Genomic DNA, 26365 nt, shown 5'->3' on the forward strand with positions numbered 1-26365 from the left:
ATTTAGTACCTTATAATATATAATACATACAATCTCTCATCAGAACACATTATGATTCAAGCAGGAAGAAACGGAGAAATGCTTGATCAAGTATCAATATCAATAGCAGTGTTTTTATCATTTGCGTCAACGACTCCACTTTTGTGCATTGTCTCTGATGGACACTAAATGTCCGGGACTTCCCTGCCACCACTGTTTGCACCTCAAGCTAAAGCTAACCATCAAACAGCAGCGCAGCTGTGTGGACAGAAAAGCTGCAAAGTGCAACTGGCTTTCCCTCTCCATTTCTGTCCAATTATAAAACACAATGTTCCCAAAAATGTCATTAATGAATGTGTCCTCTTAAGCACGCTCAGCCCTTCACCCTGCACATTAACGGAGACATGTGACTGCATTAACGCGGCCAACCTGAACTGAGACGAGCGAGCGGCGGGGAAACTACTCAGCTGGCATGTTAGTGATAATTACAGCCTCAGACCTGTTGCTGGATAGAAGCGAACGCTCCACAAACACACAAGATGAGGTGTGAGAGCTGTAAACATGAGCGGGGCTCTGTTATTACACAGTGTGACACCACATGAACCGGTGCCGATGAGCAGAGTGACGTGGTGCTGAGCCAATGAGGGTCGGTAGACAACAGTGGGCTTCAGACGGATAGGAGACGACTAAAAAGCCACAGATTAGAATCAGTAGAGAGGAAGTCGTGAATCAGTTTACGAGTCATGAGGAGAGCTGTTGGCGTGAGAATACTGTGGTACAACATCTTCTGTGGCTCTGGAAGACCCTGATGCTGTCAGGAGGGGTTTCTCAGCTTGAGCATGGAAACTATAATACTTTTATTATTATTACAATATTATTGGTATCATTTTTCTCTTATTTTTGGTTGATTTATTCATTTGCACTTCCTAGGCCATCCATGTGCAGGCATGATAGAGCCTAAAGTCCAGACTGTTTGCCTCATGTGAGCCGCTCACATTCTCAGATGCAATGTTTACTAAAAATGTGTGCAGACGTGAATTGTCAGTAAAGTGTCAGTCATGTTCTCTGTGTTGTTCGCTACTGTGATGACTCTGAGACGGTGCTTATTGGAAACAACATCAAGCCATGAGTGTGGTATTACGACGTGAAGATGTATGCACGACAGGCAGTCCAGGCCCGTTTGGGCTTGGAGCAGTGCGAGTGCAAACCGGCGGGGGATTGGGGAACGGGGCAATCGTGCCAAGGGGTGCGCCCCAACTGCCTTTGGACATGAACTTTCCAACTCTGGAGAACTTTGACATGCACAACAAACAAATAACACCCTAAAGGAAGTATAATAATATGTCCCCTTTAATGACTTAAAATAGAAGCGCACACACATCCCTCCTCTCCTCAGCCTCATTCATGCTGCTGGTAAGAAGCGTCCAGTCAGCTGACTGCGTCCCAGCTCCATTAGGCTGATTGCTGGGGCTGCTCTGATAATGTACAGCTCGTCAGCGTGGACCGAGTCGAGGATGAAGCAGGGCAGCAGCGCTCAGGGTGTGTATTAATAGCCGTGCCGTCATCAGAGAACCCCCCAACTCACCCCGCCGACAGAGGCGGTGGCTCCCGCCCTCAGGGAAACCCCTAGCAACAAGGAACTCCACGGAGTCGCCCGCCGTTTATTTTTGGCGGCTGTAGACCCTACCATGGTTTCAGGCTCGCGGCTGGGTTTCTCTGTGAGAGCACGATGCGTTGGGAGGGGCAGTTGTGTGGGTGCGTGCATGCAGTTTACCAATATGTGTCGAGCATACTGGTGTGTGTGTGTGTGTGGTTTGTGTGTCTAATTATGCACGCTCCCACAAGTAGGCCGTGACATTTTGCTTGATCTGAGCTCGGCTAAGCCAGCAACAGAGAAGAGGATACTTCTTTTCAACTGTATCCACCAGTATGGAATAATGACGTCACAATCCATCTCACCGAGCCGAAGCTGTTCGTCTCATCTCGTCTCCCGGACATCGATAGAGATAAGAATGATGGCGTGTGCAGGTGAGCGGCTGTTGTACGTCTCATTGAGGTGGCAGCAGGGCTAATCTATCTGACACGCAGGCCAGAGCTAGTTTGTTCACAGCCAACAGCTGCCTGCCCAAGCACTTGATGAGCTGAACAGGTGCTCAGGTGGGTGGAGGGGGAGACCGAGGGGGAGACACACAGAATATCATAGAAAGAGAAACCAAGAGCCAATTTGATGGAGGCAAGGAGTTAGTTTCTAAATAGTATCTAAATGCATGCATTCAATATGTACCTGTTGCACCGTAAGTCTAGCAATATCTCACAAGTTGAGACTGATTAGTTTGATATTATTAGTGTATTTAGCTGATTCTATAGCATCTTCTCAAAAGACATAAGAAAGCAGGGCAGAGGACAGTCAAACAGACAGAGAAGGAGAGAGACGCTTTAAATATCACAGACTGAAAGCAGAGGTCCTCGATGGGTTCAGTTCAGGGTCATGCATCATCCAAATCCCCCGCCCCCCCACCACCACCCCTTACCATGGTGGCTTGCCTGGAAGGATGCCTGGAATGCTCGGAAGGCCCGGCAGACCAAGGTCCTGTCCTCCCATGATGTTACAGTACAAGCTAAGTATGGAAAGGCCAGAGGGTACCACCCACACAGCAGGAAGCCTCATTTTGGACCTCAGTTTGTATTTGTATGAAGATGATGTCACAAGCAAACCAGTTTGACACCAAGCACATATTTTCATCTGAAAAATGTGCACAGAATCTATAAAAATGAAAATGCACCCCGTTTCCCCATCGTACTGATGTGAAACGGAGCTGTTGTTGCTACACAAAGGGCATCAACTATTAACAGAAAAAGTATTTGCAAGTGCATGTTTTTAGCAGCCTAGTCTCCTAAAAATGACGTTCCAACACAACTAAACAATAATAATAATATAGAGGGTAACTTATTTTACCGCAGATTACTTTTGCTCTTGAAGTATCACAAAGGGGTTCCACCCAGAAGACTGGCACTAGTGTCCTGTCCGTACCAAGTAACAAAGCTGCCTAAACGTAACCAAGTAGTTTTTATTTGGTATCAATTTCATAGACATTTTAAGCCATTATGTTTTTTATTAAATCTAACCAAATAGTTTGTTGCCTAAACTTTAACTATGGAGTAACAAAATAAAACCAAACTGTTTCAAACTGTGACTGTTTGGTCTGAAATAAAAGTTTCCCTGGAAATTAACTGAGAGTGCAATTCAGTCGTATGGAAACATTATTTTGTAGGAGACGGGATTGGTTTTTAGAGCAAAATTCAAAATGACAGAAAAGATCAATTGAGACACTGGTGTAAATTATATCAAAGCTGAACTTGTGTCTCATAATCAGCCATCAATTGATGGAGAATACATATATTTCACTGCAACCAAAAATATTACCAGCTAACCTCATAGCCCCGAAGTCATAATAATAGAATAGAGACACAATGAAGTCGATCAAAACACACAGACCACAGACGCACCACAGACGCACCACAGACGCACCACAGACAGACCCGTCCTCATCTCAATGCTTGTTAAAAAGGAGCAGCGGCCGACTCAGTTCAGCCTGGTTTTTAACAACCTCACCGTGTGAAATGTGCCGATCGCACACAGCAAATAAAACTGCATCTCTGAGGACTTCAACCAGGAGAGAATGAGATGTGTGCTGATGTACCATCATACGTCCATGTAGACATCACGTAGACATGATGTACCATCATACGTCCATGTAGACATCACGTAGACATGATGTACCATCATACGTCCATGTAGACATCACGTAGACATGATGTACCATCATACGTCCATGTAGACATCACGTAGACATGATGTACCATCATACGTCCATGTAGACATCACGTAGACATGATGTACCATCATACGTCTATGTAGACATCACGTAGACATGATGTACCATCATACGTCCATGTAGACATCACGTAGACATGATGTACCATCATACGTCCATGTAGACATCACGTAGACATGATGTACCATCATACGTCCATGTAGACATCACGTAGACATGATGTACCATCATACGTCCATGTAGACATCACGTAGACATGATGTACCATCATACGTCCATGTAGACATCACGTAGACATGATGTACCATCATACGTCTATGTAGACATCACGTAGACATGATGTACCATCATACGTCCATGTAGACATCACGTAGACATGATGTACCATCATACGTCTATGTAGACATCACGTAGACATGATGTACCATCATACGTCCATGTAGACATCACGTAGACATGATGTACCATCATACGTCCATGTAGACATCACGTAGACATGATGTACCATCATACGTCTATGTAGACATCACGTAGACATGATGTACCATCATACGTCTATGTAGACATCACGTAGACATGACCACCAACACAACAAGAGTTTCACATCCTCACACCCTAACAAACACTTATACATAAAAAAAATTAGTGTATGGATAAATGATGGCATGATAATATTGGTTCATGGCAGAGGCGTCATGCAACTGAGCTCTGTACAACTGGAGCGGAGGTGAGAAAATACTTACAATGCGAGCACATCTCCAGGGGGAAACTGGCTTCATTTCCCTAAAGGGAGAGAGGAACAGAGGTGTGAGTTCATGTTCTATAACTGGAGACACATGGAGAGCACAGACCTCCATCGAGGCTGGTTCAATATATCTGATGCAGTACGACTTATTCTTTGGTCCACCGACTCAATTCCACCGAGCTTTATCAAAATTGGGCCAGTGGCTTTCCGTACATACACATAAAAATACATAAACATGCAAGCATACTGTACAAATACAGTGTTTTCATTTAGGAAAGGGAAATGCTTTAGTTTGGGTTAAAAACAAGACAGTGTTGGAGCAAGTCTATTTAATGTATATGCATTTAAGCGCATACAAGAGACAAACAAACCTCCAAAAAACATAAGGTTAATAATTATGTCCAATATATTTATAGAGTCTTATTTATTCCACCATGTGAATTATAAAAATTCTTCTAGTTAAAAGTCAGAGTTGGTTTTCACGGGAAGAAAGTAACATTCTGAAGCTCTTTGACACCTTGATAAAGGTGCTACAGTACCAACAAGAACCTTTTAGACCACTCTCTACAGAGCTCACAGTTCTTTCCCTGTTTGTAAAATGAACAATGACATCTGCTCGGAAAGCTGACAAGACAATCTGATCTGAGCATTCATTTTTATGCCGCAGCTTTTCTCAACAACAGGGATGATGGAGAGACTTCAGATGGAGGAATGTTTGCAGGAAAGTGTAGATATGATAAAACCTCCTGATACAAAGCAGGAGGTTACATCCCGACAACTGACAAACAAACAACTGAATGGCTTTTAGTACTATGTGCCTTCCTGTTGAAATGTAGTATTGTGCATTCCTGCATGAAGTCACTCTTCTGGTTATCTCTGCCAGTGTGGCGGGAATGTCTAAGGACGTAGCAGTGTTGTACAAACACAACACTTAAACTTAGTCATGCATTCGGACTCTCGGAGATCGCGTGTGATCGCTTTGCAAAGCGCAATGTCTTCATTGTCTGGAAACTATGGATGTGAATTCCATCACAAGCAGCGCCAACAATCCATCTCACACATTTACGTTCACAAATAACACCACTGTGCACAGTTGTGAACAAACACACCTTTGGATTTTCGCACTGCATAGCAATATTTTGCATATTTTAGTTGGCCGTCCAAAATTATACTTTTACAGCACATGTGATATAAAGTATATGACTAAAACGTGTTGTGACAATGTTTGCTTTTTCCCCCCTAAGTGCTTTAGAAAAAGACACATAAATACACACATGGAAATGTCTCCGAGGTTAATAGTGAAGCCCGAACACAGACAGTTTCCTGTGCTTGCTCTGTGTTCCTGCAGCTTTTCCCTCATACACCTGTCTCTTGTCCCACCTCGTCTGTCCTGCCTTTGTCTCCAGTCCTCGTTGCCTTGTTAGCCAATCACAGCCTTTCCCTCCTAATTCCAAGCCCTCGCCCACTCCAGCTGCACCCCGCCTCATGATTAGCACCTCAGGTATTTAAGGCGGCCTCTTTCGCAATTCACTTCTCATATTTAGATGATGCTGCCTCTTTTTTCCTAGTGACCTGCTGCCCTTGTTTCTTATTGTCTCTACTTTGTGTTCCTGGTTTCTTTCGTTCATGTTTCCTGAATTTAGGTCCACCTGTCTGCTTAAAGCAGAAGAGTAACTGCAGATTGACACGACAAAACAAGACAAGCCACGTATGAGAAATGTTTCACTCAAACCTAAGGATTTCGACACATTTACTGGAAGCGAACCGGTTAAAAAAAAGTGATGTGAAATACAAGAGGCATTGAACACATTGACTTAATGAGCTTTTCTGCCACATTTTGAAGTGCTATATCCATCCAGTTTATATGGCGTTGTAAATGTATGAATTATAAGTCTATTGCTGCTATTTTGATGAGCTTACGGGTGCAGCTTATGAATATCAGCTTCTTACTTCTTGCTCCTTTGTACATGTTTATACATTCATACCTTCATCCTTTAGTTTTTAGTATATATTTGTATTCTTTACTTCATGTTTTCTACTTGAGGTCACTGTGTGAAGGGAAACTGCAAAATAATTGAATTGCTCAGTGTGGACTCCTACTGTGTGTGTGACAAATACAAATCTTGAATCTTGATCTAATTATTATCAGCTGATATTTGTTCTAAATAGTTGGATGGGTGATCTCTGAAAGGTTTGCAACATGTGCAACATGAATGGTGCTATGCAGAGATGTCCGTCTGTCCACTGACTGTCCTGATTGCAGGCAGAGTGAGGCTGAACGCTGGTTAGACACGCCCCATACAAAGCTCGGAAGAGAAAGTTGAGAAGACGATGTTTTCTGCTGTGAAAACGTCCTTTGCCTGGAGGTGAAGAACATGTGGCTAAAACTTTTATCACTGTTCCTCAGTTCAAGTCATGTTATCTGGTTATGGTAATGGACGTGACACTTAATAACAGGTTGACCAATCACAACAGAGTGGGTCAGCTGGCTCAAGGAAGCTGGATTTAATACCTTACCCCTACCTTTGGGTTGAATGTTTACTTGAAAATCTCAAATTATTGTCAACAATGCTGTCAACACCGTCTTTATTGAGTTGCCAAAACAGGGAAGTAGGTAATATCCATCCACAAGCTTGGAGCTATGTATTCTACATTTGAGAAGTCAAAAACATTTGAACATTGCCAAAGAGAATGCTCACAATATGACAAACTACAGCAAACCCTAAGATTTGATGGATTCAAGGAGACAGACTGTACATATGACAGCTAGTAGAGTTCTTGTTATGCTGCAGACTGAAAGGAATCTCATGTTCCAATCCACTACCCATCCATTAGCTTCCTCTCATCCGGGTCAGGGGGCAGCAGGCTTAGCGGGGTATTTCAGACATCCCTTCCTGGGAAACCCCGAGGGATTCCCAAGCCAGAGGAGATATAATCCCTCCATGGTGTTCTGGGTCGACCCTGGGGAGTTGGACGTGCCTGGAAAACCTCTAAAGACAGGCATCCAGGAGGATCCTGATCAGATGTGGAACCAGCTCAGCTGGCTGCTTTCGACCTCAAGGAGTAGCTGCACTATCCCGAGCCATGGATGGATGTCCGATCTCCTCACCCAATCTCCCGGGTTCACACTGAACACGAATGCACCACGATTTTCAGCACCCATGTGACCCAATTGGGGTCAGTGATATATTCAGTGTCTGGTATATTTTACACTCTAGAATCTGTCAAGAAAATACACTGATAACAAACAATATGAATATATATAGTATGAAGGGTCTCATTCTGATAATTGATCACATGTATGCTCCCCTAGCTTTTGACTTTCCTCCCCTCTCTGCCTGCTGTTCTCTCTCGGTGGCGACTCCCCCGATTCACCCCTCACATGATCAAAATCCATCAATATATTATCATTAGCTCAGTGTCACAACCACACATGGGCATTTCCAAGCAGACAGACATTATCTCTACAGAAAGCAGAGGAGCAGAATCGCTTGACTGTCACAGAGAAACAGCTACTGCTCACGCCAAAATTAACACAGCGCGGTGCTTCTGCATCAAGTGTAAAGCTGGTGTAAAGCTGAATTTCCACCATCCTTTTAATCATGGATATCACCATAAGTGACTTGGTATAAGAAGTGACAAATTCCTGTTTTGAAAAATACAGGATCCAGAAATTTTTTGTCATCCGATATTTATGCAGGGAAAAATACATTTCATGTGAGGCAAATATTTAATCAAAATGTGAAGTGATTCCAGTATGTTAAAGTGCCATTTTAAGCATATTTTGATGATTACAGAACTATATAAATCCCCATGCCTAGGTACAACACCTCCATCTCACACTCCATTTTACCTTCACTCATGAGAAAAATCCTGAAATATATTATATTACAATATTTCTTTAAAGATTCGTACACAGTACAAAAAAAAAAAGACGAGATGGTAAAATATAAAAAAGTTCATTGACTTTTGCCTGGTTTGCTTGTGCAACAACGTTGTGGTTGAGACAATAGAAGCAGTGACACGTACGCTACACACTGAACTGGTTGGGAGAAGCCAGTACCAGTTATGTCATCTTCCGGCTTACCTCTGCCGTACGGCAGACTTACCTCAGAGAGGTTGTGGTATTTTAAGAGCAGCGAGGAGAAAGAGGTGACACAGGATTAGCCGAGAGAGCGACTTAGCATTTGACACCCTGTCAGCGCAGCGCTGCTTGACATATACATGGTTTTCCTGTGTGGAGCAACAGGTTTAGACCAGTGCCAGTTCAACAGATTGAATTGCAGTGTAGCTCAGCGTGCTTTACAGGGCCTGTGTGACACATAATAATAATGACAATGTGATACTTTATTGATCCCTGTAGGGAAAAGTCCTTTTGTTTGCTCGGCTACGCAGCGGCATTGGAGGAACTGTAGAGTTACAGGGACTGGCTAACCAGGATTTTGGATTCAAGGCCTTGAACCAGTGTCCTCATGTTCAAGGACAGGCTCGCACCCTGACCACGCTACATGAGACTTGTTCACACCTTTATTTTGGTATACGATTATATTTTTAGATGTACTTTTTTACAATTCACTTATTTATCATATATTTATGGTTTTCTTTTTCTTTTTACATATTTTTCTAATGCTTTTTGTTGCACTAACCCCTTTTCTGCTGTAATTCTGTAAATCTTACTGATGTGGGACTAATAAAGTATTATCTTATCTTGATGAACCAAGAGTTGTAATCATCAAAAAACAGGAATCATTGGTGCCACATGGGCAGTAATGTCATCAAAAACGTCACACATCTAGAGATGGAGAATAAGCACGGCAACATATGTTTGTTTTTACTTGTAATTGCATGTGTAAAAGCTTATCACAAATAAACCGCAGGTAGACCTGGGTCGTCCACAGAAAATAGTTCCCTCCTGCTCTGCATCATTTAATTATTAGTCATTCCATTATTAAAAGTGTGCGGTCAACACGTAACTTGCAATGCATCAATAAGTATCTTGCAATTAGAATGTTTTCATTTGTGGAAGCTGCTAGCAACAGAACTGCAGAGCCTCCAGGCTTCCAGTCTCGTGAATAAACAGGGATTGGATGAGACCTCGGGCGGCAAGGCTCAACGTCCCAGCTTCCACATACACAGTCAGTAATTGGCTTCTAATCTATTTCATGCATCCAGTTGTTGAAATAAATTATCTTAAAAAATATAGTAGTGATTGATATACCAAATAAGGGTATACAAATTGTTCTATGAGTACTTGTTGAACATTGTACTGTATTCACTCACATTATAGCATGAAAAGTGTTTTTGATTAAAAAAAAGTATATTTTAGAAGCAGCAGCAAATCATGCTGGATTTTTGAAGATGTGTTATATGCGTGACCCGCCATCGAGAGAGTATAAAAAGCTCAGACGCTGATCCGAGAAGATAGAAAGCCAGTAGTGGCTCACACGAGGCCGCCATTGTATCAACATGTATATGATGCACAGCAACTTGGCTTGCACTTGAAGAGTCGTGTAAATATGCACGACGAGCAAAAGAAAAACGGCAACTCTGCCTTTGTTTTTTTGGTATGCTAGAGATAATCGTATTTCCGATGCTTATTTAACATGTCACACTGCTGCACACGCCGCTGTGTTACACACCACGCTCTCTGGTTCCACAATAGCAGGATGCTTGTGTAAGAAGGAGACGCCGCTGTAGGGGGATTGAGGGGTCTTCTTTACGTGATTATGGCGGAATCGCTCCGTAAACATGGCTATAAAATAACCAAATAAACCAATCCCAATAACTATGACACACAACATTCAACCTGTAAGCAACAATGCATACTCTCTCTACATCCCTGATGTCCAGTGTGGTTTAAGTGCGATCTGTAGGGTCCCTGGAGTTAAAGAGACTTACAGCAAAGCAGATTTGCTGAGGATTACAGGTTTACTAACTATGGCCTGCCCTAGGTCAATGATGTGGTTAACTTTGGGTCAAACCACTTCATGCTGTTTCTTGTTGAGCAGCCCCTTGTACATAGATGCTAATGGAGCATATCAGAGATGAGATGATCATAAAATCACAGAAAAGGAGGTGAGAAAAGTGAAAAAGCAGCTTGCATGCAGACAGGAATAGAGAGCAGAAAGAGACTGGTGTTGGTTCATCAATAATGCATGCTTCATTCACAATCAATTAGGCCTTAGCACACAAAACATGTTTTGCATAATGAAGAGTCTGGCATCGGCGCCGGTTCAGCAGCAACGCTACAGCCGACCCGTAACAGGAACGACTGGGGAGTCCAGTTACCAGAGCTGCAGGCCTGGATGGATTTTCTGACGCATCTTTGGCAGGACATGAGAATGTATTCTGCTCTCACTCAATAATATTTGGTTGGCAGTAAGTGATCCTTTCATCATAGCTTGCTCACTATACTGGAGTAAAAAGTTTAAATACTCACTCTCCTTTTTCTAAGTTTTATATGTCAAAGGCCAGACACTGGCCAAAATCTGAAAATGAGAATAAATAATCATTTAACCCTTGAATTACTGATATGATGATGACTCCTTCAACATTACTTAAAACTGTCAGAGATTTCTCATTTAATGACGTGAAAAACGTGACAGACACCAAATGAAATTCTGTCAAATCTGATTGTGGCACAGAACATATATATATTCTTTATAATGTAGAAATGTAAAACCGTGGTGCCCTCTGAGTGCAGTACAAACGAGAACATGCAGGAATGGAGCGATGACATGGCATAAATCCTACAAATGAATAAACGCTGCAGTGTGATGTAGAAAATGCAGAAACAGAGATGAGGCATGCATCGTACCCTGAATCCCATCTGTGGAGCCTCAGATGTTGTGCACAACGATGGAATCACTGGATCCTGATTCCCTAACGTGACTTCATCATGTGGACAAACATCAGTATGAGCTTCAAGCATCTGCTTAAGACCCCGAGTGTGAATATATATACTTACTGTATATATGTATATCCAATATAAATCTGCGAACTAGATATGAAACTGCTGAACACACACGGCTGAGGGTTAAGAAGCAACGCTGCTGTTTTCTGACTGTATGGAAGCCAGTAACTCTGGCTGAATGTGTCACAACAGCTGTGACATGGCGGCTCCATAAAGACTCCTTCAAATGCAGTCCAGAAATTAGGCCTTCTTTTCTTGGATCCAACTGATGGATCCTTCATGGCTCTACTTATCCCAAGATTCATTGCACCTCTGTGATGATTGGATTTAAATCAACATGGTGTCTACGAGTAAATCAGCAGCGAGAAATGCGTCAGAATCATTTGTCCCTCGCTACTTTAGGACACACAAAGTATGTAGACTGGTGCCTAGAGATTACTCGTTCAAGTCATCAAGAAAAAACTACAGGACATTTTCTGTTCCCAGCTTCTCGAATGTGAGAGTCATCGGAAATGGAATATTTTTGGGTAATTGACTGTTAATTGTATAAAAAACATGCAAACTTGTTGTCTTCAATGGCTCTGGATAAGAACTGTTTGTCATGAATGCAGAATACCTCTGAGGTGTGTGTGTGTGTGTGTGTGTGTTGGGATTGGGAATCAATTCAAACATCTGTAGCTTGGCATGATAACGATACTTTTACTGTTATTAGCGCATTGTTTTTGAGGAGAAATAGAGTGTTAAAGTGTGCCTTTTCTCCCGGCTTTGCTTTCTTGATTAGTTCAGGGATTGCCGGCGGACTCCCTCCTCCACACCAACGTGTCTGCGAGTATCAAGCTCGCCATACAGCCAGGCTTCATGGCGGACGTCCCTGCAGAGTTCAGAGCTGAGCTTTAAATAGGAGTTCGCCTCAAAGCATCACCTCTCATCTAGATGTTCTGTAATATTGCCTTGGGAGGTGTTGCGTTCACTTCCCTGTGAATATAATCACTACTTCATTTCTAACAAAATAATACAATATTTTTGATCGTAGGTGATGATGAATATGACATTATGTTAATAATGAGCGTTGAATATTTGTAATTATAGTTTTTGCATTGCTGTACTTAAAGTACTTTTTCTATGTATTTTATTGAAGCGTTTGTGGATGTTTCATGCATGAAACCTGTTTGCTGATTGAAGGGCGTGTTTTTTGTGAAAACATTTTGACTTGACAAGGTGCCGATCAGGACAAAACGTTACCTTAAAGGCGTTACCTGCATCCTGTGCCGGATTAAGTAGCCAGGTGCAAATATGAAAATAATGACCAAAATCTGCCTGAAGGAACTCTGGCAGAGTTAATCCTCAAACCACTTCTATCCCTGACTTCCACGGCTCACATACTGGGGTTTAAACGGACTCATAACACTGTACACTTAGGCCTGTCACGATAACAAAATTTGCTAGGCAATTAATTGTCCCAGAAATGATTGCGATAAGCGATAATATTGCCGTTTTGAGACAATTTTCAACTGCTATAATGCGAGTACACCCTTTCAAAGATCAAAACGTTTATTTCTAAAGAATATTTAACATGAGAACTGGAAAACATTTAAAATATCCAAAATAAATAAATAAAACAACCAAAAACAATAAATAAAATGGATTCTCAATCTAGTTTAACAAAAATGCACTTGAATAAAAACACACACAACCAAAACAATAAATAAATCGGATGTTAACTAGCTGAGCATCGTCAGCAGCAAAATAAGCGCTGGCGAGCACAGCAAGAGGATGGAGCTCACTGACGAGCTGAAACGGCAGAAGTCCCTGAAAGAAGTGTTTTTCAATCGGGAGAAGTGGAGAAGCTCAAGAGGGCAAGTGACCCCCAGAACTTCCAGAAAGAGGAGAACCTGAAGTCCTCAACCAGCCTGGAGAACTTCATGAACCTCCAGGCTGAGATGGAGGTCACCCATGAGAAGGCTGTTCTTATCCACCAGCTGAAAGAAGACCTCTCTGAGAAAGAGGAGGCCTTAAATGACAACATGAGTGGGAGCCTGAACTTACAGGGCTCAGCCTGCCGGCAGAACTACCTTAACCTCCATGCTGAGAAGCAAGTCACTCAAGGCCTCCGAGCCCAATTAGCTCAGCTCAAAAAACGGTACCATTGCAAGAACCAGCAGCAGGAACAGCAGAAGAAAGCTCTGGAAAAACTGCACTACTCAAAGACTCGGAGGACCTGAAAGACAAACAGGTCTCATCCAACCTGGAGCTGGTGTCTAACCTCCACACTGGCATTGAAGACAATCAGGGAAGAGCTCAAGAAGAAGACCCTGGACCAGGAGCAGGAGAAGGAAGTCCTTGAAGAACAGGTCACTGCCAACCAGGAGTCACCAGCAGACAACACAGACAAGGTCGCAAGAGACAAGCTCCTCAGCAAGAAGGTTTTTATATATATTTTAAATAAATATATACGGCAGCTGTCGCGTTTGGCTTTGAAACCAGTTCCATCTTTTTAAAACTCCAAATCTCAACTAGCGTGTTTGCTACTAGCGGGAATCCGATGCTACACGCTACACCAGGGGTCCGTCTCCCCACACAGAGACTGTGCGCTGACAGGTTACTGACACAACACGTGACGAGGGCTAAACGGTGATGCACCGGAGTGAAAACTCTCTGGTGGAGAGACGCAAGGAAAAACGTAAATTATCGCGGCTGGCAAAGTTACCGAGCATTGAAATCATTGAAAGTTATTAGCAATTAATTGATTTATTGCTTATTGCGACAGTCCTATGTACACTAACAATGCATTAATCTTCTTATGCGTTAAACTAGTGGTGATACGTCTTAATGACAATAGTACCGGGACACACGGACACAATGCTGACATACGCAAGTTAATACAAATATCACATCTCTATCAAAACATTGACTGACTTATCGTTTCATAACTAATATTTTTAAAGAACACAACACTGTTATGTGGATTCTAGAGCGGCACAGTATTGGAACAAAACTGATATTACAATATATTTTTTGCAATATAAATTGTGATCTAAAAAAATATCGACATTTTCACCCTGTTTTTTAAATAGGCTCTTGTAAACAATATTGTTCATAAACTCAGTGGTATAGATATGAAAGCAAAACAAAGCATGGTTAACGGGTCGGGTGGGTTCAGGCTCCTCCCACTTGTGTCTTGACGTGGTCTCAAACCTTCAAAGTCTTGGTCTTGCCTCGGACTCTAAACACTCTGGTCTTGGTCTTGACGCAGTCTCGGTTAAGCCTAGTCTTTACACTGGCTACCAGTTTGCAATGATATTGTAATTGTAGTTGCCCTGGTTTGTTGTTATATTTCTATTTTAAGATCATTATTATTATTAATATTTATATTTTGAGATATTCAGATTGTTATTATGTTTAGTTTTAATGTTGAATGTCTTGTGCTTCTTTGTGTTTACTTTGTTTACCATGTTGGAAATAAGTGTTATTGTTGTTTACTTTAAGGTGTGTTCCTTTGGACAGTTTTTGTTTCATTGTCTGTTAATTAATTAAAAAAAAAAAAAAATCAATCAATCAATATTCTTTTCCCCATTACTTTCACTGATAGTGTGCAAACAGTGTGCATGTTTGATTCCTTGAACACTGATGAAGCAAAAATAGAAAGACATTTATTTGGTGATTTAAATCAGCCAAAAATCAGCTTTAGATTCTTGCCACCAGGTGACGTATTGATCCTACAGCCCGATCTAAGTGGGCGTACAAAAAACCCGAGCTTCCCCTCCGCCTACATCAGTATCAGTGGAGCAATTCCCTGCACGCACACATCCATTTTGACCTTTTGAGCACTGCTGAACAGCCTCTCATGCATTATATTCTCTAAACATCCTGTTCCAGCTGCCAATTACGGAGGCAATCTACCCTCCACTCCACGAGCCATTTAAACGTTTACTTTCAACTTTTCACAGACGCCAGGCAAATAGATGTTTACTGATAAAAGTTTGGCCTGCGCCAACTGAGAGCCGGCATGAGCCGAGCACTGCGGCAAATAGGTCCAGATTGAGTGGGCTGCTTGGAAGCGCAGCATTGATCACATAGCGTTGATCATCACTTCTGCTGTGGCTTTTATCTCATTTACATTCGCTCCCGCTCCATCCTCGTGGGTGGCGTTTGATTGCGAGGCAGCATATGGTCCCTTTAGCATCTGATCATTGCACTACATGCATGTCCCTGCCACCAACCTCCCTCCGCAGCTTGAGGGGAATACGTTTTGACAGCACATAAGTTGGCACACTATCTGTACCAGACCCATTCTCCGAGCTTCTAGCCTCTGGCAGAGACGAGACTGCTGCAGGGCTAAAGTAGCAAAGTGATCCCAGCAGGTTTTATTATATTATGTACATTTATGAAAGAAAGAATGTCAAGTCAAGAAGCCACTACTGCTGTTGCTTATTTTAATGTCATTGACAGAAGATGCTGCTCATTGATTGGCCCGTGTGGGTGGTGTATGTGTTCTAGGGATGGGACAGGATATAGGATTTAATCACAATAAGTTGATCGTGGTGACTTATTATTATCGCCAAGAATATTGCCAGGAGAAGAAAAAAGCTGTCTAGCTTGCTATCATGGTTGAGAAGTAAAAACAAAGTAGAGCCTGATAATACAGGAAACAAGAACACATGCTTTAATATTTATTTATGCATTAAACTGGGGTGATTTACTGCAATTATTTAGAGTTTTAAGCCCATTTTGATGATTATCAGAAAAATATCATGAATCGCAATTATTTTGGCCAGGATAATCGTGACGTGACATTTCCATATGCTCCCATGTGTTTCTTTGTATTTGCATATTACAAATACAGCACAGTAACCTTAACAATGCAGAAGCTCCTCCGAGCTCTATAGTGGACATCCAACCAAGAACAGAGGTAACTGTCATCTGGCTTTGCAGAACTGATCAGTCAATGCTCCAGATTTGAAGTTTCACTCAGCAAATTGATCTCAGTAAATGTGTCTGGTTTACACCAACAACAGGTGCTGGCATCAATCAATGCAAACACAAAGGACGCATTAACTGTCTCCACTGGTATGAAATGTTACAAATTCTATAGCTGACTTTTGCTGACATTTGCACTTTCACTATAGCCCTGAACAAAATTGTTTGATCAATACCTTAATTGATCCCTAAAGATCACTTCATGCTGGTTATAAAGCACTGTGACCATGATATGTACTGAGCAGATTTTACAGATGAAAAATAAACTTGTCACTGATCTCTGGTGGAAAAAACTATGAGCTCAAACATATCTTTGACATGTATTGTTACTTATCAGTTGATACAAACACAAATACTGACATAAGATAATGTCAGCTTATATATCCGCCTGGCTGATTTATTTGCAAGCTTAATGACAGCTTATTGGTCTGTGTCAATATTTAGACATTTGAATCCACCAGGAATCAACAAACCAAATCCCCCCAAAAACCCAAAGAAACAAAGCTTCCTCAAGAGACGACGAAGCAAATGACTAAAAACAAAAATGTTGCCGATGTTCTGCCAATAATTGATCAGAAAATGTATCTGTTCCATTTCTGATTGGATGGCAAGGCATTATGGGTGTGTCAGCCAAGGGGTTAGGGGTTCAACACCAGCTTTCATCATCCTCACCCCGAACACGGACTACTCCTATTGGTCACTACGTGGACACTTAACGGTTACTAGGCAACTCTCACAGAGTGTATTAACGGTAGTGCTAATTGAATGGCCGCCTCCCGCAGAACCTCTGTTTTAAAGCAGGTGAAACTGTTGCAACTATCAACACGGCGCCGCACACACACACACACACACACACACACGCACACACAATATACACGACCTGACACGTACTTTCACCGCGGGGCGAGTCTGAGAGCACAACACGAAACTTTTCCTGCAAGGAAGCCGAGTGTTTCTGTCACGAAAAGTAATTGGAGCAGGCCTCGTAGATAATAATAAGAGTGCCGGCTGCAGAGGAGGGGATAAGACGTATCTGGGCCACAGGCTTTAAGGCTGCTGCTGCTGAGCAGAGCCGCGACCAAAGTGGCGCTCCTTCTCTACTTTTGGTCCACTTTTAACTTGCAAGCAAAAGCGCTCGGCACCAAACAAAACACTCCCCGAGCTGTCACAGCGCCACACGGGCCCGCCCGCTGCTGTGTTTGGATATTAGAAGAGCCGTGGCTGCTTACCATGGTGCAGGTCGGATGATGAAATCCAGGCAATGTGAGCGGAAAAGAGGTGCAACAGGAGGGGAGGGGGAGTTGGTAGGTCGCCGGGCTCTATACCCCCCAAAAGCAGTCACTATTTCTATATGGTTGTGGGACTCTCTGAGGGCTCGTCCTGCCTTTACACCCAGCTTATGGCTCTCTTCTTCTTCTTCTTCTTCTGCTTCTTCTTCGTCTCTCGCTCTCGCACCGAGGCTTTCGCTGCAGTGGCAAAGGGAGGGAGACCCGCTGGGAGGGGACAGTAAGCAGAGGAGGAGGAGGCTCGGTTTGACAAGCAGGCGGTGGCGGAGGGGGGGGGGGGGTAGTACTGTACATCCGGGATCTACAGGTTCTGTTTATACCGTATATCTATTTCCCTCCTGACTAGCTCTGTGCTTGAGCTCCCTCTGCTGGCGGCATGGCCGTACTGCAGGAAGCCTTCACATACTGCAGGCCTTGACTTAAAACAAGACAGCAGCATAGTTGCACGTGTCTAATACTATATACTGTGTTTATATTTTATACTGTAGTTGTTGTAGTTTAGTGTATTTCTTATATATCCTTACTGTGTATTTATATATTGAGGGTTGATGTGTAGATACACTGTATTTTTTTTATAACCCTCTGCTGAAGCATCATAATTTCCCAATGTGGGTTAATAAAGTGCATCCACCCATCCCTAAATAAACTACCCTTTTTATTTATTTATTATTTTAAGTCATTTATAAGTCAGCAGTCATAATACTACTAATACAAGTTAATATAGAAGCAACAATATGTCAATTTTTCTAATTATTCTAAAGCAAAAATTGCATCTTTAAAAAAAATGTTCTGTAGGATTGAAGGTCATACACACCAAACAGCAGGATGAACCAGATTCAGAATAATTGAATGAATACATCCATCCATCCATCCATTGTCTACCGCTTATCCTGTATTCAGGGTCGCGGGGGGGGGGGGGGGCTGGAGCCGATCCCAGCTGACATTGGGCAAAGGCGGGGTACACCCTGGACAGGACGCCGGTCCGACATGTAGAGACAGACAACCATTCACGCTCACATTCACACCTACGGGCAATTTAGAGTCATCAATGAACCTATCCCCATCCTGCATGTCTTTGGACTGTGGGAGGAGGAGGAAAGGAACCCGAACCCGACCAGGGAATCGAACCCGGGACCCTCTCGCTGTGAGGCAACAGTGCTACCCACTACACCACCGTGCAGCCCTGAATGAATACATTTGCCACACAAATATTTTCCATTTTACTGTTAATAACATGATAAACAATCAACAAATTCACAGAAAGATCAGAATGATGTGTAAATATCACCACTGTAATGCACCATTTAATTGTTTCTTGCATAGGTCAATTCAATGTGTCAAAGAAAATACCAATTTACTACCAATATACACACAACATTTCAAATAGTTCACTGTACAAAAATACTATGTTTGTAAATATTGCAACTTATCACTAGACATAGACAAACTATGTTTAAGATATGTCATTAACAATGAATGTTTTGAATATTCCAAATACATAACTTTAAGAAACACAATTCATATTCATGGCTAAGTCCGTCAGAAGAGGTAGAAAAACAAACACACTTTAGAAAGGGAGCACAAATTCACCCAAATACAAAACAACCCTACATCCAATACTGCATTATACTGTAAACACACGTTATAAGAAACGCAGCTACGCAGAGTTTCATTACAAAACGATGTCAGGGTTTAGAGGAGCCGATGAAGAGGAAGTCCTTTTGACAAGATGGTCGTATTCTTTTTCAAGAATACATTTCTTTGTATTTTTACATCAAAATCAAATATTCTTCCTGGAAAACAAAATATGATGTGTGCTAACAGCAGCTAATACCAACCCATTGAAACCAACAATATCATCCATTCTAATTCAGATTTCCTTTGGTCATGCTGCTGCTCTACTTTGGAAGTGTGTCCCACATGTTTAACGTTACAAGCTGCAGATGTCACGGCAAGCTGCCAAGGACAGATGAGAAAGTTCAGGGGCCAATTAAATCACTATGTCACTAATGCAAGGACGCTGGGTTAGTCAAGCGTGGCTTTTATGAGGAATGGCATGAATTTATGGAAATATTGGAAAGTCCTTTTGGAATGAAACCCTTCACATGAAGACACAGTTTCAAAGTCCATAAACAAATATGTACACACACAACGTTTGTAAAACACACAAACATATAGACAGGCACACGTGCACTCACACACACACACACACACACACACACACACACACACACACACACACACACACACACACACACATACAGTCGTGTAAATACTACACAAGTCTGAACACACATGGAGTTTACCACACAACCGGTTTACCACATGTCACAACCGTTAAAAAGCTTGCAAACGTCATTTCATTTTATAGTCTTTCATTTTATAATCTTTAATTTTATAGTCTTTAATTTGATAATCTTTCATTTTATAGTCTTTCATTTTATAATCTTTCATTTTATAGTCTTTCATTTTATAATCTTTCATTTTATAATCTTTCATTTTATAGTCTTTCATTTTATAACTGTATGTTGTTGAGGACTGCTACATGTTTCTTTTTAAGGTGAGGTTTTTTCCATTTTATCTTCCATAACACGTCTTCTTTCAGACTAGTGGAAAGAAAACATCCATAATTTGTGTGTGTAGATTTCTCCTAAAATCATTGAAAGTCACTATTAGACAATGCCTCGTTTGCATATTTATACATGACATTACACAAAAAAACTGTCTTGTTCTTGTTTTCTGGAAATTATTTTTTTCCAGTTTAATTTCTACTTATATTCTGAAGGTTTTTCATTCATAGCCTGATTTATTCAATTTGATTTATTTTATGGTTATTCTATAGTATTTTCTGATTTATGGACTGATACAAATAAATACAAAATCCACTCAGTAAAAACCTTTGACTCCAATATGTCAACAAAATGAAACAAGAATGTTGAACCTGGCTTCATCCACTCTTCAGATTTATGTTCTGGAAATGTATGCAAATTAGCACATTATGTAATAACATAATGTCTTATGTGCAGATCTAATCATAAAATGTTTATTAAAACTTGTCGTACAAAAAAATAAGTAATGAACTGGGGAAGCTTCGTGGTGATATCTATTCAGTAAATGTTTTCACCTGCAGTGTCTCACCTTAATCTCAATGAAATGTGCCATATTGGTTTTGACACATAGAAGCACCATAAACAAACAAAACCACTGTGAAAAGACTCGTTTTAAATAATCTGCCACAGGATCTGATTTGACAATAAATATGATCATTTTTCAACAGTACAAAAATAGGGAAATGTGCATTTTCTTTTCAAACAGAGTAAAACCTTTAGATTCTCTGATGGGTAGAAGATGGAAAGAGTGATTATTATAATAAAGTAGAGTGTAGTAGAGTGTGTATCAAAGTAGATTTCTTTTTAGCAACAGGAAGTTTAGTTTCATCCTAACGATCGTATACCGTCACACCTTGTGTTCTCTGCAGCTGAATATACTCCCTCCATCAGACGAACATCTCCTTGTTGACCCACATGAGCGTGCGCGTGTCGTTGGGTTTGCACTCGTACTCGATGCTGTTGAAGCTGTTTCCCCACTGGCAGTGGTCCCTCTTGTTGTAGTTGTAGTACTTCACCTGCCACACCGTTTCAAACATCCCCGCCTCTGTGAACTGGAGGAGAACCACGTGCAGAATGAGCACACGCTCGATCGTCGTGTGTAAATTCATGTGAAGGGAAGAGGAGGCATACAGCCTGGACGTACGTGTACAAAGAAACACACAAACACACACCATATCATGCCAGCGGTGTCAGCAGGACATATGGGGAGGGCTCACGTAGTCACGTCAAACCAGGTGAAATGATATTTTGTAATATTGTGTATGAACCTGGAGTTCTTCTGTCTTTCTCACATTTAAGAGTAGGCTTAAAGGAGAAATCCGGTCATTTTTGACCCCATTTTCATTTTCATTACTAGCTGAAGCTATCGTTGCTATGTTGCAACATAGTCATACATATGGACATAACAGCTTCCTGGATTTATTACGGACAGGACGACTGCACAGCTCGGTCGTTTCTTTATGGATACAAAATCAAAACTACGTGGAAAACGTTTTCGTTTCTGTGGTGACTGGGAGGGACGACAGGCGCTCGGCTATCTACTGCTAATGTCTACGGAGTGATTTGAGGTGAGTAACTTCATGCTAAAACACACATATTTATGTTGTTTTGCCACACTATTTGAGCTAAACGAGCGCCGTGATGTCTCATACGGACCCAACCTGTGTTGCATAGGTCTTGGAATTGTTTTCTGAGGCCCAGGAAAGCAGATACAACGGTGCCCCAATGGGTTAGCATTGGAGCGAGTCTGGAAGGCTGCCAGGCAGGTACAGGCTAGGCAACGTCAATTGTTGTCTGGTTTTTTGCTTCTAATAAGTCGGGATGACCCTGGGGACAACGGAAATGGGGTCAAAAATGACCGGATTTCTCCTTTAAGACTTTCCTTTTTGAAAGCGCTTAGGGCTTACTTAGGGCTGGCTCAGACCTGACTTGGACCAGCCCTTAGTTAGGCTGCTACAGGCCTAGAGGACTTCCTCTGAGCTCCTTTCTCCTCCTCTCTCCCTCCATCTGGATCACTCATGTTCCATTAACATGTCTTCTTCCCAGGAGTCTTAGTGTTTTCTCACCTCGCGGGTGCAGCTGGACCGAGATTCTACCTGCTGTCGTGGTCCTGCTCGACATCCACTGCTGCTATTCTTACTTTCAAAATTCCATTAATTACTATGCTACTAATTCTGCTGTGTTATTATACATTATTAAATGATATCCACTGCTGCTGTTATCTTTAGTGGTTATCATGTTCTACTAGTTATTGTGTCTGCCATTACTGTTACTACTGTTAGTACTGTTAGTACTGATCTCATTCCATGGATCTTTTCAGTCATATGGTTTGACTATGTTGTCATTATTGTTGTTTATTCTGTACACATGACATACTCCACTTAAAAGGGTTTTTCTTGAGGGGAAAAAGAGAGGTGGACAGTGGGCGGGACTGTAAACAGAGCTATCCTCATTGTCTTACTTCATTTGCTGATAGAGAGGCTAGTGACTTAATCTATTTAAAGGAGCAGTGTGTCGGATTTATAGCATCTAGTACTGCAGACTGTAACTACCTCTGCTCACCCCTCCCTTTCCAAGCGTGTCAAAGAACTACCTTCAGGTAACATAAAAACATGAAACGCCCTGATTAGAGCCAGTGTTTGGATTGTCCATTCTGGGCTACTGTAGAAACATGGCAGACTTTGTGAAGAGGATCTGCTCCCTAGATATGAAGGATCCATTCTAAGATAACAAAACACAACAATTCTATAGTTTCAGAAGATTTTACACTTATGAAAACATAATTATGAATATAGGGGGGTTTAGCTCAGGAGGTAGAGCAGATGGCTGGCAACCGCAAGATTGCCGGTTTAATCCCCAACTCCTCCTAGCTGGGTGCCTGGTGTCCCTGAGCAAGACACCTCACCCTAATTGCTCCTGACGAGCTGGCTGTCGCCCTGCATAGTTGACTCCGCTGTCGGTGTGTGAATGTGTGTGTGAATGGGTGAATGTCAGTCATTGTTGTAAAGCGCTTTGGAGAAAAGCGCTATATAAATGAGGCTATTTACCATTTATAATATTCCATTGTTCCTGTTTTAAATTAATTATGATTTAAATTAGAGAGAACCTGAATTCAAATATATTTACATCAAAAATATTGCTAATAAACATCTGTTCTGTCATTTTTTCGTCTTCCTAGAGACCATGTTTGGCTCGCCATGACTTTGAGAAAGTAAAACCAACACAGGAACAAAGAAAACCCCAAACACAAGATGATTGTCTTTTCTTCCTCTGCCTCCAACTTGAAGCAGTGTCTCAGTATATCCATACCTGTATGTTGATCTGAACCGGCTGCCTCTCTCCACTCTTGGTGTGTGCCACCCCTTCAGTGTCGTACTGGCTGGTATAGACCACTGACTGCGGGTCTTTAGACAGCTGCTCCAGGGGGAAGGTCACCCCACCCACACTCATCGAGCTGCAGGTACACAACACAAATATCAGTCATAAACACAAATATCACTGTTTCATAATTGTCTAATTAACTTTGAAAACATGAGGATGCCATCTTTCATAATCCATCAAAGTTCAATGTTTTGGGAGATTTATGTTATTTCCAACATGGCTTTGTGGAAATAATTTAAAGAGTCAAAGTATTGTTTTAGTCTTAGTTTGTTGCATTTTACTTTCTATTTTAGTGAATTTATTTCACTAAAATTAAATTACCCTCTTTGCTACTATTTCTGAACTGGTGTTAGTACAACTGCTTATACACTACATTTTATATTTAATCTCCTATATACATTTATAGCATTTTCCTTCAGGACATCTGATTTAATCTTAAAAATCACAAATGCAATTTAAAAGCACTAATTTATGGATTATAATCCCAATAATTGTTTCTGTGATGAAGAGGCTAATACAGTGGTTTTTTTTAATAGATGTGATGTTCATTTGAACAGATGGAGGTATCTATTTTTGGTCCAGGGAGGATTTCATGTTGACAAATCATGTGAAATAGGTCTGCGTGCCCTAAATTCAACCCACCATGCTTCATCACGCGCACGTGTGACCTATTTCCGCCTGTTTCACGGTCTGATATTTACTTGTACAACACTAATCCTTATTTGGAGATGGAAGTACAACACTCATTACATAATCATGAACTGTAGGGAAATCACAAGAGGGCGGTGCACAAAGCCCCAACACCCCGGAGTCCTAATCTGTGTTGGATTTGACATGCAGCCAATGGAGGTTTATGTTGCCTTCAGGTACTGCTCGTAAAATATTTATTTGGAGGGCTAAACTATGGAAATAGGATTTATTGAGCGCTAACGTGCAGAACTATAGACATAAAAGGCTATCAGAAAGATATTTTAGCGTGATAATTGTGCAAGAGGCATTTGTAGGATCTATTGGGTTTTCTCTGCAGTTTCGCAATACACTTTTCTTTTCTCACACTTCATAGTTGGTTGGCTTGCAACAGACAATAATTCCTACTGTCCTTGAATGCAGCCTTAAAATCTGCACTTGCCTTCTGTTAAGGTCACAACGAGCATGGCATTAAAGGAACCTCACCCTTTGTTCTTTAATTGACCGTCAATTATCATAGAATTATCTTTATTATAAATAAGGATATGCTATTATAGCATTAAGAGGGAAACTGTGGTGGTCATTCAGAGAGAAATCCCATATGGCGACTCTTTCTGTCACAGTCAGAAAACAAACATCTCCGTTATTATTTATCCATGTATTTTATCAAATGTGAGACAACCTCCTCACCGACTGTAACGTGTCTGTGGCTCATAAGTACTTAAATGACCTGCACGGTATTTTCTGAGAAGGAAGTCACACAGAATAGTATGTCCTCGTCTCTAGAGTCAATATTTAACATGAGACTCATGACATGGATACTAACTAACGACTACCTACGTGGCCTCCACCGCTCCTGGTTTAACGACCACCTCGATCTTGTACTTGGACCCGGTCAGCAGCTTGATGGTCCGGGTCTGTCCGAACCTGGCGCCGTCGGACTTGAAGTGGACCGCCGTGTTGTTGGGAAGCATCTTCAATGAAATCCCTATTTTGACGAGTGGCGGGACGTCGGCCATATTTCCATATAGTCAGTAAATCAACAGCGCGTCTGATGGCCTCGAGTGCCGGTCCGTGCGGGCGCGCGGACAAATCCCGTGCAGAGTAGTGGAGTCCGCAGCAGAGCGCACCGCGCCGTAATCCCGCCAGCCGGCAGCACGGGTCTAATCCCAACCAAGGCTCTCTCTCTCTCTCTCTCTCTCTCTCTCTCTCTCTCTCTCTCTCTCTCTCTCTCTCTCTCTCTCTCTCTCTCTCTCTCCCGCTCTCTTCCTCTTTACTCCCATCTCTAATTCTGAATTAGCTTATTATTAAAATTAAAAGCCCCCTTCGTGAATTTAAAACTAATTATAGGTGCTGACGTTCTTCCAAATTAATTAAACGTGGGTTACTTTAACTGTAACTGATTGAGACTGGCATGGGACTAAAAGGAAACAAACATATAAGACAACAGGGTAAATTACTGCATTCAGCAGCGCATTCAATTCAGGGTCCACCAAAGACGAGTTTTTGTCAAAGATGAGGTTCTTCAAAAAGCTTTGTGGTTCTACGGAGTATCACTATCAAGGACCACTTTACTTAATGAATGGCTTAGTAGCCTATTGCATGGTTATTTCTTCTTCTTGGTGGGTGATGGCATGACTATATATATATATACTGTATATAAAAACAAAAATAACAAACACAACACAAAAACAAATATTGAGTCATTTTATGAGAATTGCTGTTTGCTCTTTCAAGGGCGAAATGAAAATTAACTAATGAAGAGTTGCAATTGGTGCAAAGCAATCAACAACCATGTTAGGTTGAGTTAGTCAGCATTTATGTGCATAAAATACTTCTGTTTTGTCTGTTTTGTCGGAGTTTGCTAAATCACCCAACTCACGTTATTTACCCAAATTAGCAACAATTACTAGCTTTTGTTAGCTTGGTGTGAGGGCACTAATATGTAACAA

General features: G+C 41.6%; 2 protein-coding genes across 2 annotated transcripts in view; both read right to left on the minus strand.

The window, feature by feature from the left end:
* The window catches only part of ppp3r1a (protein phosphatase 3, regulatory subunit B, alpha a), a 33138-nt gene extending 15198 nt beyond the window's left edge, over positions 1-17940 (minus strand). Inside the window, exons 1-2 of the mRNA XM_084020834.1 lie at positions 17680-17940; positions 4559-4598 (exon numbers count right to left, since the gene is read on the minus strand). Of these exons, the coding sequence (XP_083876960.1) occupies positions 4559-4598; positions 17680-17682 (43 nt within the window). The 5' untranslated portion in view covers positions 17683-17940. The remainder of the gene's footprint in view (positions 1-4558; positions 4599-17679) is intronic.
* Positions 17941-20357: 2417 nt separating this feature from the next.
* On the minus strand, positions 20358-25583 carry cnrip1b (cannabinoid receptor interacting protein 1b). The gene is made up of 3 exons (XM_084021260.1): positions 25254-25583; positions 23655-23799; positions 20358-21397 (listed from the first exon to the last, which is right to left on the minus strand). The coding sequence occupies exons 1-3, from the start codon at positions 25430-25432 to the stop codon at positions 21233-21235; spliced, it is 489 nt and encodes a 162-aa protein (XP_083877386.1). The 5' UTR covers positions 25433-25583; the 3' UTR covers positions 20358-21232.
* Positions 25584-26365: the final 782 nt, after the last annotated feature.

The sequence above is a fragment of the Eutrigla gurnardus genome (genome assembly GCF_963514095.1).
Source record: "Eutrigla gurnardus genome assembly, chromosome: 11".
Lineage (NCBI taxonomy): Eukaryota > Metazoa > Chordata > Actinopteri > Perciformes > Triglidae > Eutrigla > Eutrigla gurnardus.